Below are 17,668 nucleotides of genomic sequence, written 5' to 3'. Positions count from 1 at the left end.
CACACTCAATTAAACTGATGGAAAGAAAACAGAACAATTAAGTAGGATTCACTCAGTTAACTGTGTTAAAATGTAAACAAGTACACAACTGCAATCTGACCTTATGATAAACAATGCTTGTCTTTAAAAAAAGTACATACTGTGCTACAGAGTGAATGAATTTACAGTTACAAGACATGAGATTAAACCTCTTAAAAAGAAAAACATGCACAAAATTTTAGAAATATACTTTGAGGAAAACACAGGAAACGATAAATATTCAACTTTCTGCTCTATAAATGTGTACCAGCCAAGAGCTGCTCAGCTAGAGCACAAGGTGCACCGGACCAAAGATGGAATGTCACAGGATGGTTCTAGCAGGATCAGACTGTAAGGGAACACTTAGAACCACACCAGACTCAAAACAGAACACCAGCACCCAGAGGGGTGCATGGGAGCGAAAACAAAACACCAATGCTCAGGCTGGCTCAGCAGACCAAAGATGGAATGCTTAAGAACATTTCTAGTGGGTGCGGGTCACAGAAAGAACATCTGTAACTTCAGTGGACTGAAAATGGAATGACAACCCACAGATAGGCACTTTGGACCAAAGAGGGAATGCCTAACGATGCTGCTAGTGGGAGCAGACCACAGACAGATCACCAGAAGCCCACCATGGAGAGGTGAGGAGTGTAGGCATAAATACTGGTCCTGTTCCACTCAACGAGCAGTCTGAGGTATCACCTGATGAAGATGAGTCACATTGTTGAAATATTGTTGAAGAATGACACTGATATTGGGCAGAATACATGACACCTCAAGATGTCAACAGCTAGCTGGGAAAGTCTGAAGAATTGCATCAAAAGGTCACACCTGCCTGCGAGAAGGGTAGCAGAAGTGATCCACAAAACTGCCGTCCAGTATCCTTGACATCCATCTGTTGCAGAACCATAGAACACATTTTGAGATCAAACATAATGAGGCAACTCAAACAGAACAACCTCTCTCATGCCAGGCAGCATTGATTTTGAAAACATAGATTATGTAAAACCCAACTCACACTTTCCTTTCATGAAGTCCTTAAATCCATGTATCAAAGTGGTCAGGTAGATGCATTAATTCTACATTTCTGAAAAGCATTTAACTCAGTACTACATGTAAGCTTATTATCCAAGGTATGATCATGTGGGGTATCACATGAAATTTGTGACTGGATTGAGGATTTCTTGGTAGGAAGGCTGCAGCATGTTATCTTGAAGTGTCATCGACAGATGTAGAAGCAAGTTTGGGTGTGACCCTGAGAAGCATGTTTGAGTCTGTTGCTGTTCATGTTGCATATTAATGACCTTGCAGACAATATTAATAGTATTCTCAGATATTTTGCAGATGATGCAGTAATCTACAATGAAGTAAAGTTTGAATGTAGCTGGACAAACATTCAGTCAGGCCTTGATAATATTTCAAAGTGGTGCAAAAACCGGCACCTAGCTTTAAACACTCCAAAATGTAAAATTGTGCACTTTAGAAAATGAAAAAAAAATGGTACTCCATGAGTATAATATCAATGACACACAACTGGAATTGGTAAACTTTCACAAATACCTGGGGTAGCACTTAGTAGGGACATGAAATGGAACAATCACATATGCTCAGTCATGGGAAAAGAAGGTAGCAGACTTTAGTTTAATAGTAGAATACTGAGGAAATGCAGTCAGTCTACAAAAGAAACTGCTTACAAAGCACTCATGTAATGCATCCTAGAATATTGCTCAAGAGCATAGGACCCATCCCAGATAGTACTAACAGGGGATATTGAACACATCTAGAGAAGGGCAGCATGAATGGTCACAGGTTGTTTCACCTGCAGGAGAGTGTGACAGAGATGTCAAATCAACTGGACTGGCAGTTTCAGGAACTGGCTTTAAATAATGACTCAGGGGTTCACAACCACCTCCTACACATTGCTCCCATGAGGATCATAAGGACAAGGCTAGATTAATTACGGCACACAGATGCATTTAAACAATCATCCTTCCCACATTCCATTTGTGACTGGAATGAGAAAAAGCCGTAACAACTGGCTTCTGCCATACACTTCATTTTGGTTTGCAGAGTATAGATGTAGATGTGGGTGTGGTCAAACTATAATTGTTCATGTACCTGAGGTGAATACAATAGCTCCTGTCTTCCTCAGATGTTTTGTTTTACTTTTTTCTATGTCTCAGTAGATTTTATTTATTTAATTTTAATCTTGCAGGGTGTCTGACATTTTTAAAATTTGGACTTAGACTTAATCTAATTATTTATCTTCTTTTTTCTACATTTCTTGGAAGATACCTATTTCATCTGGAGAATACATATTCCATTTGAAATTTTTCTCAGAATACATTTGTCAGGTTTCAACAGTTTCTTGTGAGAGGTGTGTTTGTATCTTATCAGTGCTTTAGTAATTTGACAATAAGGTGATATTGTTGATAAACAAGTAGGCAGTTAGATTTTATGATAGGTGTTTTAACCTTGAGGAAATCTGAGAGAATTCCTAGGAATTTTTTCTTGCACATGTCAAGATCACACTAATGACAGCCAATAAGTTCATTTCAACCATTCATCCTCACATTATGTCCCATAAACTCCATCAAGGAGGAAAGCTTTCAGGAACATACAATAAATCCAGTTAAGATGCAGAAGCAGCCATTGTAGACTGCATTTGTGAAATATATTAACAATCAGTTATAGCTAGTGTAATCTACTTACATTGTTAATTACAATTAATTATTTTAGTGTATTTTAAAATAAGGATATTATGTACATTACTACAAAAGCAGCTACTTTCATAACATCCACTGCACTTTCTCCTACACCCCTCAGCTTTTCTTTTCCTCTTCTGTTTCACACTAAGCGTTTATGTTACTTTACTTATTTTATGTGCTCAGACCACCAAGGTGGCACAGTGCTTAAGACATTGAATATACATCTGGGAGGACAAGGGTTCATTTCCTGGCCTAGTCATCAAGATTTAAGTGTTTCATGGTTTCTCTTATTTGGTTAAGACAAATACTTCATTCACTGAAAAAGGGCATGACCAATTTCCATCCTGAATCTGAGTGTGTATTCCATCTCTAATGCCTCATTGTCCATAGGAGGTTAAACCCTGATTTCTATATTATCAAGACATTATAGTACGTTTATTATGCACATTAATGCTAACTGTGGTATACATACTGGTACCCAAGTCTAAACATTCTAATAAATTATTGGAGGAATGGCTAATTTAAATATTCTTTTACTTTATGCCTTAATATTTAGGAGTATCCATATCCTCTCTCATGTCTACTGGCAAACTGTTCAAGACTTTTACACCAGGCTGTAAAAAACTACTTTGGATTCTAGGCAGAGATGTGAAGTCTACATACAGATTACTTTTACTCATAGTAATGTGGCCATGAGGTGCATTTTTCATCCTAAATTCACTCTTATTGTTAAGCATTAACACTTTTAGGGAGTAATTGTATTGGCACAAAAGTGTAATAATTCTAGCTTCTTGAAGAGGTTTCTGCAATATTTTTGGTGAAGACTGGCATTCTTACTACTAGTTTCTGTAAGTTAAATATTTCTTTCACCTTAGCTGCATAGCCCCAAAAATTTATACTGTACCACACTACTGAGTGAAAGTATGCAAAGTGCACTAGGAATACCAGCTAAAAGTGAACACAGTGAGAAAGATTTATAAGTGTACGGCAAACAAAGTTCAGCTTTTTGGTTGACTTGTGCACATGCTTGTGAACCTCAGTTTGTTACCCTTCTGGGTGTCTAGGAATGAGACACAGTATTTCATTTACTGCGTGTGGATTTATCTATTCATCTGGTACCAATAGGTCTTTTTTTATATTCCTTGAATTGCATATATTTAGTTTTTGCTAGATTAAGATTTGAGCTGCAATTAATAAGTTTTTTCTAGCATGTACAATGAATGAAAAGTTCTGAGGGGAATAGACAGAACTCATGGCAAACTGCATAATACTTCAACAACAGACCAAGTTGTCATCATATGATGATAAACAACTCAGTCTATTGGTGAAATATTGTGCATGTTTGCCAGGACTATCTGGTCTTTTGTCTGAAAACTTATCATTCAAACTTAAGATGTTTCCTCTAGAACTGGTTGTTGCCCTGTCCTACTTTTCTCTTGGCTGCGTCTCATGTAGGTGTGTTTGTGCCTTTTATTTCTGTATGTTTATAATCAGCAAACATCAAAATTTGTGAAGAGACCTTGAATTTTTTTGATGAATCATTTATGTAGGTGAAGGAAAGGAGTGTGCCAAATTCCAAGTCTTCCAGGACAAAAGTTTTCATTCCACTACACTTAATTTAGTTATAATCCCATAGTTTTGTTTGTTAAAGTAACCTTCTGTTTTCTGTAGTTGAAGGACTAACAGTTCACAGTAAGAAGATTCTTGTCACAGTGGATAATTGGGATAAATGTTTCTGTAGAAGTGGAATGGCACCAGTAAATACCTACTGCTCTCTTGACACAGCCAACCTAGTCAACTTTGGCTAGCAGATGCCGCTGTACTTATTGCACCTGCATACACCTAAACAAAACTATAGTATTACTTTCAAATACTGGAAAGTGGATATCCTCTATATAAGATTATAATCACAGGTGACATTAACACAGGAACAATGTGGCTACTACAATGCCAGTGTACTAGCATCCTGTATTGAATGTATTGGTAGCGACTAGAAACGATTGAATATCAATCTGGAGTCATACACCATTTTCTGTCTTCTTGCAAAGCAACTACTCCTATATTTATAAATGATAGAGTGCAGCAAATCCTTTTTGCTGGTTTCATTACACAAATCCAGATTTTGGCTAGTACCTAGCCATTATCAATGCACTATTTCTTAATTTCGATGCATGTTAGTTCCCTGTTGTTCAGGTGTCAGTCACAGTTTCTAGAATACTACTGTAGTATTCTAGTAACTGTGACTGAGGCCCAAACAACAGGGAACTAACATGCATAAAAAAAAAAAAAAAAAAAAAAAAAAAAAAAAAAAAAAAAAAAAAAAAAAAAAAAAAAAACAACAATGCCTTGATAATGGCTAGGCACTAGCAGAAATCTGCTAGCCTATCCCATGCATGTGCTGAGTCTCCCTCCTGAATTCATATCCCACGTGCCTACTCCCTCTTGCTTCCCATTTCCTTTCTCCCTTTGTCCATTCACATGTTGGGTATCTAGAAAATAAATTATGCAGTTTTTCATTTGCATTGCATTCATTATCCAATGCTGCTGGCAAAAACACAGGCAAAACTACATGCCATAGTGAGTTTCAATATGTTATAAATATGGTATTATTATCTGGTGAATCCGAAGTAGCATATTATGTGTCATGGTGCCACTAGAAGTAATCAGGAACATGTGTACTCTGCTTCTGAGTTAGCCAATGACCCCCATTATTTAGAAAACTGCAACAATTGTAATCCCTATAGATACTTGAAACTGTAATTTTTTGTGTATCAATTTGAAATCATTCAAGGAAATTGTGCTTACAATACCATAAACTGGGTAGTTTTGTGCATTTTATCACTGACTGACATTATGGGTCCAGACTACACAATATATGGGAATGATAATTTACAACAAACAAAAGTGTGAGAATATTCTGCACATGAGCTAGGCCCACTGGAAAAAAAATAACTATATGACACTCTGACGTAGAGTTTTGTGGAAGAGTTTATGAAAGATATAATGATGATTTGAATAGAATGTAGATTATCATTAATAATGTCAAGTAAACAGCTGTTTATCACAACAAAACACATATATTAAATCAGCTTTAGTTTAATATGAGTTAGATAAGATTATAATTTTTTATAGAACTTATCTCTCCTACTTTAATTAATTAGTTATTACTAAATGTTGACATATATTCAAAGCTGAATAAATGACAATTGCAGTCATTCATCATGTACTGAATTACGAAATTTCAAAAACGTATGATCAACTGTTGTCTGAAACTGAAATTACTGTAGGAAACATATAACTTTGGCCTTTTCCATGAAGTGTGACTACTGACTGATTAACTACTCATCTTAGTCAACACTGCAAAATTTTGCTGTAGCATGGCGTTAAGAACAATATTGTGTATGTTGGATCATTTGTGGTATTCAGCTCGAGATAGGTCTTAACAAAGCACAACCTGTCCTCAGTGCACATGTATTTATGTTTCTGCACTAGTTTCAGTGAGAGGTGTAGAGATTCAGTTCACCAAGAAAACATATGATGTCTTATTTTGTCCTAGAATTTGAGAAAAAGGTGCAAAATTTGTCACAATCATGATACAGATTACATTTGTGCTGGATGATTTGCTGATAATCTACAGAACTTTGATGTGTATATAGTTCTTCTGCATGCTGCTTTTGTACACACATTTCATTTCAGTTAATTTCAGTGATGGCAGCAGTGTTGTGGTATGTTCTATATGTAGGATGGCCATTCATTTCCTTTCAGATTATAATTTTTTTATATTGTGTCCTCTGATGTCACCATTACATAGTCATCACTTTATACAGTTTGCTGATAATATTTCCTCACACAGATCTCATGAGGACACTGCAGGATCCATGCCCATGCATTCACTTTCAATTTATTAAAATTAGCCTCTTTTATTCTCCCTCATGTGTACTATAAACTTACATATTTTTGTGATTGCTCTTTCATTGTGCTGTAAAGCTGAAATACTTGCATGTTTCATTAAAATCCTCCTGTGTACACTTCCACAGAATAATACAAAATATTTTAAATATGAAACTACCTAATGTTACAGCCATATTACAGCTGAAAATTAAAAATATGAAACAAGGGGAAAAGGTCAGAATGACAGAAATCCTTGCTGTGTGTGAAGCAACTGGGGGAGAAGTATTTGAGGTTTTGGAGGAATGTGGATAGGGTGTCCTCACGTTCAATCCAGATAGCAAAGATGTCATTAGTGATTCTGAACCAGGTGAGGCATTTAGGATTCTGGGTTTTTAGGAAGGATTCCTCTAGATCGCCCATGAATAGGTTGGCATTGGATGGTACCATTTGGATGCCCGTAGCCTTACCGCAGATTTGTTTGTAAGTAATGCCTCCAAAGGAGAAGTAATTGTGGGTGAGGGTATAGTGGGTCATGGTGACTAGGAAGATTGTTGTTGGTTTGGAATATGTCGAGCATTGGGAAAGGTTGTGTTCAAACACTACCTCTGTCCCTCTGTTGTCTATTGTCGGTGAAGGCCTTAATGGGTGAAAGCGTTAATTGTGAGAATCTTTTTCTTGTGCCTATCTGCCACTCAGCATCTCCACTATATGGTGAGTAGCAACTTTCATTTTCACAAGAAGGTATATGATAATTTCTGGAATGTGGTATATTGTTCCTGATTTTGATTTTGCTACAATTATTTGTGAAGGTAGTTTTCTCAGAATAGTGACCCATCCTTGGGTATTTTGGACTGCTGTAATACCAGAGAATCTTGCCACTGAATTTATCTGCCAGATCTAATTGAAATCTTTTATTTGTGAGTGGAAATTGCATCAATAGTATTTTTAAAATTATTTCAAACCAAATTTTGAAGAAGCTCCAGAAGCATTTTCAATGGGAATGTTTGATCTCCCACAATAAAGTGCCCAGTTTGCTCCCTCTGAGTATCATTTCTGCTCACAGGAACTGCTGGCTATGAAGACAACATTTTGGCACAAACAACAAGCTATAGACTATTATAGAGATTTAGTGGAAAGCACTGGGGGCTGCCTTCTGTGACAAGGGTATTTGAAAGTTGGTACAATGCTACAACAGATGTCTAAGGCAGAGCAGTGACTATGTAGAGAAGTAACTGGAAGGTGTAGATAACTGTTGCAAATAAAATATTTTTGATTTTCACAGTGATTTCCATTTTGCAACCAATCGAACCTTACTTTCCGAACAGCCCTCATGTAACATAACTCCAGTATGATACACTCCTCTTTTGGATAAGTTTGTACTTAACTGTGCTTATGCGAAAGTTCAGCTTCTGCTTTGTTTCATATGCATGTTTATCATAGTCATGTTTGAATAAGTTTTCTTTTTTTTAAGATGGTCCCTTTTGTAAAAATTAGTATTTCATAAATACATAAACAAGGAAGAGACAGTCTTTGCAGGCTTTTAGAAATGAATCTCCAAGAATCACTGCATTTAGCTTTCATTATCAACCTGATAATGTATGTGTGTGTTTAAATGAGGAATTCCCACAAAAAATTATTCCATACATCAGTAGTGACTATATATTACAAAGGTACATTGATGAGCAGCTTGTATTTTGAGTGTGAATCCTAGGTGCATACATTTGTGTATTCAGTTATTTATTTAGATAGGTAAGATGCATCTCCCACTTCAGATCCTTCTGAAAGGGTATGCCTCAAAATTACTGACTTTTGAGACCTTTTTTTCCTTCAATGGTAAAAACAGGGTTTGCAGGATGGAGGTTTTGCATGGCATGAAAATTAACTGCCACAGTTTTTTAAGAATTTATGATGAGGTCCTGAACCACTGTACTAAGCTGTGCATAACTGATGTTTCCTGCAGACTTTCCCTCACTGTGTGATATAATTAGAATATTACTGTTATCTGCAAAGAGTACTGTGGTTTCACCATGTATTTTATCAGCCAAGTCACATACATAAAGCAGAAATAGGGCACGTCCCAGAACAGAGCCTTGTGGTAGAACATACTAGCTCACTGCTGCAAAGACTAGAAATGTGTTGCATTTCACTGTCTTTGTATTTTATTTCTGTTATTCATTCATTTGTAGAACTGAAAGAATATAATAAATCTTACAGTTTGTATACGGGAAAAATGTGCTCTTCAAGCTACCATTTTATCATCATAAGTTTTAGACTAGAATAGAATCTTTATTTGAAACTTCCTGGCAGATTAAAACTGTGTGCCCGACCGAGACTCGAACTCCGGACCTTTGCCTTTTGCGGGCAAGTAGAGCACTTGCCCGTGAAAGGCAAAGGTCCCGAGTTCGAGTCTCGGTCAGGCACACAGTTTTAATCTGCCAGGAAGTTTCATATCAGCACACACTCCGCTTCAGAGTGAAAATCTCATTCTAGAATCTTTATTTGTCTTTCAGTCATTGTGTTGAATAGTACATGTGCAGGACAAATAGATAAATATGCTACAATAATTGTGATAATACAATAATCATCAACACAGTGGTACTATACAGTGTTAATGTAATAACAACAGTAATAATAATAATAATAATAATAATAATTAGTGCCATGTTGAAAAAATGTAAATTATTGTCACATACATATAGGCATACTTCATAATGTAATATGGCATGCACTTGACTACACTTCTAAGATATGCTTAAAAATATTCATTGGTAAATCTCTCACTGTCTTTAGGAGTTTTTTGTAGAGTTTTGAACATAGTTACTTATGGTTCTTATTCGTTAGTGTCAGTCTTGAATATGGAAGATCTAGGTTACTATTGTTTCAGGTATTGTGGATGTGAACTTAGGATCTTAAGTTAAAACTGCTCATGTTTTCTTTAGCATATGTTAAACAGTTGTAGATATAAATACTAGGCAGTGTCATTATTTTGATTTCTTTACAGTGTTTTTTGCAGCTTCGTCTTGGTGCTAGATCTCATATATGCATCTAACTGACTTTTTCTGCTAGTTGAAAAAAATGGTTCAAATGGCTCTGAGCACTATGAGACTTAACTTCTAAGGTCATCAGTCCCCAAGAACTTAGAACTACTTAAACCTAACTAACCTAAGGACAGCACACACATCCATGCCCGAGGCAGGATTCGAACCTGCGACCGTAGCGGTCGCGCGATTCCAGACTGTAGCACCTAGAACCACTTGGCCACCCCGGCCGGCCTGCTAGTTGAAAATGGTACTTGAACTCACTGAGTTACCCCAAAGTAGTACTTCATATTGCAGTTGTGACTGAAATAAAGAAAAGTATGCTTAAATTAGTAAATTTTTACTAACAGTGTGTCCCAGCTTCTGCAGTAGGAAGAGTGTATGAGCTAGTTTGTCACATAGATACTTTATATACTTACCCATGTGAGTTTTTGATCTAAATCCAATCAGAATAATTTAATGCTTTTTGTAACTTGTTTAAATGTCTTCATGGCAATGTAAATTTCCTCAGTTTTTATTTTATTTGTAGATAAAAGACCGGCCCTGCACTAGTCACTGCTCATTTCAGTTACTACTTTGTTGTATTCTGAGTCATCTGGCAGATTTTCTTCATATGTAATTAGTGTCATGGCATCGGCATACAATAAATTGTCACAAGGAATGTAATTTGGGAAGTCATTGTTATACACAATGAACAGGAAAGGACCAAGCAGTGATCCATGGGATTCCTCTCCTTGTTTTCATTGTTGTTGACATTTTGTTGTTTGCTTTTACTAATTGTATCCTGTTGCCTAGGTATGACTGAAATAGTTCTAATGGCTTATCTACAACACCATAATGTTCCAGATTTTATATCATTATGTCAATTGTGACAGATTCAGATTCTTTAGTTATGTCTAACACTGTTGCACAAGTGAGTTTCTTGTTCTCAAATCCTTCATCTATGTTACTGAGGAGACACTCGACTGCATTTTTTGTTGGTAGCTGAGATCAAAAGCCAAACTGGCTATTACTCACTGATTTATTACTTTCAAAATAATTGTAAATTTGCATTTTTATACTGTTTTCTATGACTTGATATAATGGGAACTGTTGATATGGGTCTACAGTTGTTTGGCATTTTTCTTTCATCTTTCTTATAGACTGGGAGTGTAATTGTCATTTTCAGACATTTGGGAAGACACCTTCATTGAGAATATGATTTGCCAGGTATGTTAGTGGATTCATAATTGCTGAGGCTACATATTTAATAATACTGTTACTATCCCCATAGCAATCCTCTGTTTATATGTTTTTAAGTTATTTTTTGGTTACTGATTTTGGTTGCTTAAGCAAAGACACAGCTGCTGAACGAGTAATATAATTATATGTATTAAATGAAGAATGGGAGCTGGCACAGTCTATAGAGTATTTGTTAAGGGTATTGCAGTCTATTAGGACTGCGGTTTGCCCTTTGCCCATATTAATCTCACTTTTTACAGTATTCCAAACTATTTGACAACTGTTTTTTGATCCTATGATATCTTCATCATTTACTTTAGATTTAGCTGATTTTATTTCATATTGGTCCAACTTCTTAAGGGTTATATAGTGCAGCCTGGCTTCCTCACTTTTAACACTCTTATTTTTGTGCATAAGTAGCAGTATCCTTATTTTCTCAAGCTTAATATCAGAGCATATATTGTGTAATGTATTAGTGCTGACAAAAATTAGTGGATTAATTTCAGAATTGTAGTCACTACAAGTGTCAGCTTAGTATATGACTATTATGGAAACTTTAAGAATAACATAAGGCTACTGCCTCCATTATGTGGGAAGGTGTTTGACCAAAAATAGAGAAAATTCTGCAATGAGACTTTAAGATGAAAGAATTTTTTGACATTTCACAGTAAAGCATAGTATCATTTAAAGATGAAAGTTGATTTGGGTTATTGTTTACACTTATAGTTGTGCTGTGTGCTGAGACATTTGTCAACGTGTGCCAGAAATGTATGTATAGAAAAAGTATCATAAAATGAAGAAATGTTACATTAGAACTATGTCAGTTGTTATGTGAGAAATAATACTCTGCTTTTAAATTTTAGAAGGAAATGAAGAAAAGAGCACGATATGCCAGAACTCTTGCCACCATACTGAAGTTTGGAATAAAAAACTTGGATGACATATTCAAGGTAAGCATGTTACCATGTTATTCAAAGATAAAAAGCCTTTTATCACTGAATATTTTCAGTATGCAAACTGGTAACCCATAACACATAGTTTATCAAATAAAAGTGTTTTTAATGCTTTTGCTTGAGATATATATTTACCATGAATTTATTAGTATGACTGTCTCAGAAAATCATATTTTGGACACGGATTTCTCATTACCACTAATAATCTTCTAGTAAACTCAACCTCTTTTCCTTAATATAGGATTTACAATGATTATATCATTACTCTTGCTTAATGCAATCCCAGAAACAAGAGCATGCAACGTTAGTGGAAAGCATCTCATGTCACTAGATCACGTATCAATTCCAACTCCTTTGACTTTCTAAAGATCACCTTCTTTATACCTATGAAGAATCACATTACTAACTGTAAACCAAACTACTGAACACACTTGTAGACTAACATCTATAGCTGTTTTGTCTCTTTTGATTCTCAGAGCCTAATGTTCTTTATTTTATCCACTATTTCCTCCAGTTGACATGTGATCAAAATACTGCTGTAGTTTGATTTTCCTTGTGATGAAGCAGCTATTAATATGAATAAAATGTTCTCTGGTTTTCAGCTACATCAAGTGGTTTAAACACCATGAGCTTTCAACCAAGCACTCCCAGGCCATTTTCATGTGGAATGGCTGTTGTTGGACTGCTTGTATGCTCTTATATACTTTAGCTGCCAGCTATGATGTCATTGGTGCTCATGGCACCAACATATATTGGTATACATTGACTCCATGTTCAAGGTGCCTGCTTCAGCCTCACTGTCCTTGGATCCCACACTGCTCTGAGCTGCAGGCTGCCATCTCTATTAAGGATGTTGCCACTGATTCTTATTTCAATGGATTATGTAATTACACAATCCCAGGAGCCATTAGTGAGAGCCACCACAGACATTTTGTCAAATTTGATCTGGTGACTTTTCTAGAATGTGTTCAGCTATAGTGGATTTTTCAGGATATTGCCAGTGATAAAACCTATCATTCTCCTTTCTGCTTTGTCCTACAGAGCACACTGTCTGTTTTAAGATTGATCACACTGCCAAGGTATCTTGTAGGCCCCAAGCATTCTGGGACTTGTCTGAAACTAGACTCAGTAGTTGCTTGATTTTTGACAGAGGCCTGTAGATTGATTTGGTTTTGTGTCTTTTTAGCAGGTAGTTTACCGTGCCTGAAACAGAACCATAGAATGGCAAAAAATCAAGTTTCTTTTCATGCTCTTTGTATCATAGTCTGTGTGTTCCATAATTACAACATGTCAGCGGGAAGAATCTCAATTCTTGCATCATTGCATAGTGCATGCAGCCATTGTACTCAGTCCTGGTCACTGTGACTGCTCATAGCATTGTTTTCCTGAGAATCAGCCAAATTAACTGTCTTTGACTTAGTGACATTATGGGCACTTTTGATATGGTAGCACTGTTTACGAATGTGCCTATGAAAGACTCTTTGGATCTAGTATCCCAGTTGTTTGATAGTAATGTTGTCAAGCTCTTTAGACACACTCTTATGTCATCTTATTTTGTGTCCAACTGTATTGTGATCAGATGGTTGACATTGCGAAGGGAGGCACATTAGCTTCAGGTGTTACAAAAATTTTTATGGAGAATTTTGAGGACATTTTCTTAGACATGGCCTCATTAAAGCCTAGTTGTTGCTTCTGATATTTTAACAACACATTGATCATTGGCCCCATGGACTTGAAAAAATTTGATGAATTCTTGGAGTATCTCAGCAGCATCAACAACAAAATACAGTACACTGTGGAAGCAGAAAAAGATGATGCACTGCCATTTCAAATTAAATGAATGCCTTGGTCACAATGTCAACAGAACTCATGTGCACACAAACCTGTATTCACACACCATCAGCTCTGAGCTGAGCCATCTGTCTGAGGTCTTCAGGAGCAGTGGCTACAACAATAACCAAATAAATAAATTGATCTCAAATAAGAATCATGCTGAGACCACCGATGAGAAGCAGGATAAAAGACTTGCTTTTTTGCTATTCTGTAGCTCCATGTTTGGCAAGATAAACTGCCTGCTGAAAAGGCACAAAATCAAATTGAACTCCAGGCCTTCAACAAAAATCCATACCTTGTCAGTTTGGCCAGTCTTATGTTAGACATAGAGTGTACACTGTAGAACAATGACAGGAGGAGCAGAAGAGGTTTTATGACATATGCTACCCCAAAAAATCCACTTTAGTTGAGGAAGCTATTGAAAATTATCACTGGAACAAATTTGATGAAACCTCTGTCATGGCACACACTAATGGTTTCTGGGACTTTTTAATTAAGGAAGCCATTGAAATAAAAATGAGTGACAACAACTTTGATAGATATGGTGGCCTGCAGCTCAGCACAGCTTGGTACCTTGTAATAGTGAGGTTGAAGCAGGTGCATTGGACACCAAGTCAACATGTGCCTAAATGTGACAATGGGATGAGCACCAGTGACATCATAGCCAGTAGCTAGAGTATATAAGGGCCTACAAGCAGCCCGTCAGCTGTCATCTCACTTGACAATGGCCAAGGAGTCCATGGTCAATATTTCATTCAATTTTAACCACTTGGCATAGCTGGAAGCTCGAGAACATTTTATTCAATATTACCACTGTGGAACTCTACATTCATACATTAATCACAATAAACATCAAATTCATCTGAAATATATTTCAGATTTTCATTTTTCATACTTTACTTTCATTAAACTTTAGTTTCCTTGGTTTTATGTACAGTAACTTGCAATTTCATTGTTGTAATTGTTATTATTGCTATTAAATGGTATTACTAATCTAGCATGACTAGGTGTTCAAGAGCTAAGTTTAATATAGCAAACTTGGAAGAGTCAGGCTTTGATTTCTAATTAATCTTGGACTGTCTATTGCCATGTAACATAATCTTCTCCTAAGTCAGTGCTTTAAGTATGTTAAATACACTCCTGGAAATTGAAATAAGAACACCGTGAATTCATTGTCCCAGGAAGGGGAAACTTTATTGACACATTCCTGGGGTCAGATACATCACATGATCACACTGACAGAACCACAGGCACATAGACACAGGCAACAGAGCATGCACAATGTCGGCACTAGTACAGTGTATACCCACCTTTCGCAGCAATGCAGGCTGCTATTCTCCCATGGAGACGATCGTAGAGATGCTGGATGTAGTCCTGTGGAACGGCTTGCCATGCCATTTCCACCTGGCGCCTCAGTTGGACCAGCGTTCGTGCTGGACGTGCAGACTGCGTGAGACGACGCTTCATCCAGTCCCAAACATGCTCAATGGGGGACAGATCCGGAGATCTTGCTGGCCAGGGTAGTTGACTTACACCTTCTAGAGCACGTTGGGTGGCACGGGATACATGCGGACGTGCATTGTCCTGTTGGAACAGCAACTTCCCTTGCCGGTCTAGGAATGGTAGAACGATGGGTTCGATGACGGTTTGGATGTACCGTGCACTATTCAGTGTCCCCTTGACGATCACCAGTGGTGTACGGCCAGTGTAGGAGATCGCTCCCCACACCATGATGCCGGGTGTTGGCCCTGTGTGCCTCGGTCGTATGCAGTCCTGATTGTGGCGCTCACCTGCACGGCGCCAAACACGCATACGACCATCATTGGCACCAAGGCAGAAGCGACTCTCATCGCTGAAGACGACACATCTCCATTCGTCCCTCCATTCACGCCTGTCGCGACACCACTGGAGGCGGGCTGCACGATGTTGGGGCGTGAGCGGGAGACGGCCTAACGGTGTGCGGGACCGTAGCCCAGCTTCATGGAGATGGTTGCGAATGGTCCTCGCCGATACCCCAGGAGCAACAGTGTCCCTAATTTGCTGGGAAGTGGCGGTGCGGTCCCCTACGGCACTGCGTAGGATCCTACGGTCTTGGCGTGCATCCGTGCGTCGCTGCGGTCCGGTCCCAGGTCGACGGGCACGTGCACCTTCCGCCGACCACTGGCGACAACATCGATGTACTGTGGAGACCTCACGCCCCACGTGTTGAGCAATTCGGCGGTACGTCCACCCGGCCTCCCGCATGCCCACTATACGCCCTCGCTCAAAGTCCGTCAACTGCACATACGGTTCACGTCCACGCTGTCGCGGCATGCTACCAGTGTTAAAGACTGCGATGGAGCTCCGTATGCCACGGCAAACTGGCTGACACTGACGGCGGCGGTGCACAAATGCTGCGCAGCTAGTGCCATTCGACGGCCAACACCGTGGTTCCTGGTGTGTCCGCTGTGCCGTGCGTGTGATCATTGCTTGTACAGCCCTCTCGCAGTGTCCGGAGCAAGTATGGTGGGTCTGACACACCAGTGTCAATGTGTTCTTTTTTCCATTTCCAGGAGTGTATGTCATATTGTACATTGAAGTAGAAGTCTGTCTATAACTCACTGGATTGATAGATTCTTAGGTTGGAGGAAAGCAAGTGTGTACCCCTTTCAGTAACACAACGCCTAGAGAAGCACTGTGGTGGTCAAAGCAATCTTCGAGTAGTGACAAGAATCATACCTTCATACCTACAGGTCTCTCAGAACAATAAAACTGAACCACATTATTTGTGAAAAGTAAGTTGTAAGATTGCAAATAGTGACAGAGAAATGAGAAGTGACTATGTAGACATTCAGTTGAAAACTATTGATTTTGTCAAGTAGCATAGTATATTCTGTTGCAGAATATGAAGAACCAACCACTATATGCAGTTGTTCTCTGTACTGTTCCCACTGTCTTCATCCAATCTGAGTGCATCTTGAGTCCTAGAGATGTTTACTTCCTGTGTATACTGTTTACATGTTCCTACTTTAATAATTGCCTTGACATTTTCTGGTACTGAGTTGACTATAAAGAACTGTTGCAATGAACCGGTTTATGTAGCAGATATCTCAAAAGTCAGTGGAGCCTAGTTGCAGTAATGTCACTGCAGAAGTGCTATCCAGAGCACTCCAAGGGAAAAAAAAATGAATGACAGATCTCCTGCAGCATCATTCAGGAACCCCTGTTTGCAATTAAAAAAAATCATGGTGCATGCACCTGAGGGTATTGTTTGTACCTAGCCATCCTAGTTTTGATCCTCTGTTGATTTATTCTCACAGAACATGAGCCGTATGAGCAGTTAACTGTATGTGCCTCCATTGCTGATAACTGCACTTCACTGCTATACTGTATTTCTCTTGATTAGCTGAGTAGGTATTTTCTAGCTAGTTCTTTTGCATTGGAAACCCCATAGGTCAAATTGACTCACAGGATGTCGGTTTACTCATCTTTCATACAGTGTTCCATATCTAGATAGTTCAGCAAAACAATCTTTGTAATTCTATAACATTTTTATGTTTCTCTCTATCCCTCATCTTTGGCATTATCTGTTGCTGACTAAGACTTAATAAAATATTTATCAGATCTGAAACACTATATTGTCCTAAATATAAGCTGTACTATTTCCCTAAAACTTGGACACAAAAAATTAGGATGTCACTTATCTGCACAGCCCTAAATGTACTGGTATATTTTCAGATTGTAAAATCTTCAACTTTAGTGCTCATTCCTTAGTTTGAAGTGATGTGACTATTATTGTGCTCAAAGTTCCATTACTTTTCGTGACAGGACAGGTACACTTTTCCCTAAGTAAAGAGTAAAATTTAACTATCACATGGTAAAGTGAAAAAAATTATCAGCAATCTTTGGAATTCAGGGCAGTTATGATGCAAATTTTAAACTCATAGTTATTTATTATGTGAAGAATACATCTCTTAAGGCCCATCCACACGTTACGATCTGTCTGCGTAAATGTCTGCACACA

The 17,668-nt window shown here is 37.9% G+C and overlaps 1 protein-coding gene across 1 annotated transcript in view; it reads left to right on the top strand.

The window, feature by feature from the left end:
- Positions 1–17,668, top strand: part of LOC124555979 (inactive phospholipase C-like protein 1) — a 651,563-nt gene that overhangs the window by 611,941 nt on the left and 21,954 nt on the right. The window contains exon 16 of the mRNA XM_047130024.1: positions 11,743–11,829. Within this exon, the coding sequence (XP_046985980.1) occupies positions 11,743–11,829 (87 nt within the window). The remainder of the gene's footprint in view (positions 1–11,742; positions 11,830–17,668) is intronic.

The sequence above is a fragment of the Schistocerca americana genome, chromosome X (genome assembly GCF_021461395.2).
Source record: "Schistocerca americana isolate TAMUIC-IGC-003095 chromosome X, iqSchAmer2.1, whole genome shotgun sequence".
NCBI classification, from domain to species: Eukaryota; Metazoa; Arthropoda; class Insecta; order Orthoptera; family Acrididae; genus Schistocerca; species Schistocerca americana.
Note: the sequence above shows the minus strand (reverse complement) of the source record. Positions and strands in the feature narration are given on the sequence as shown.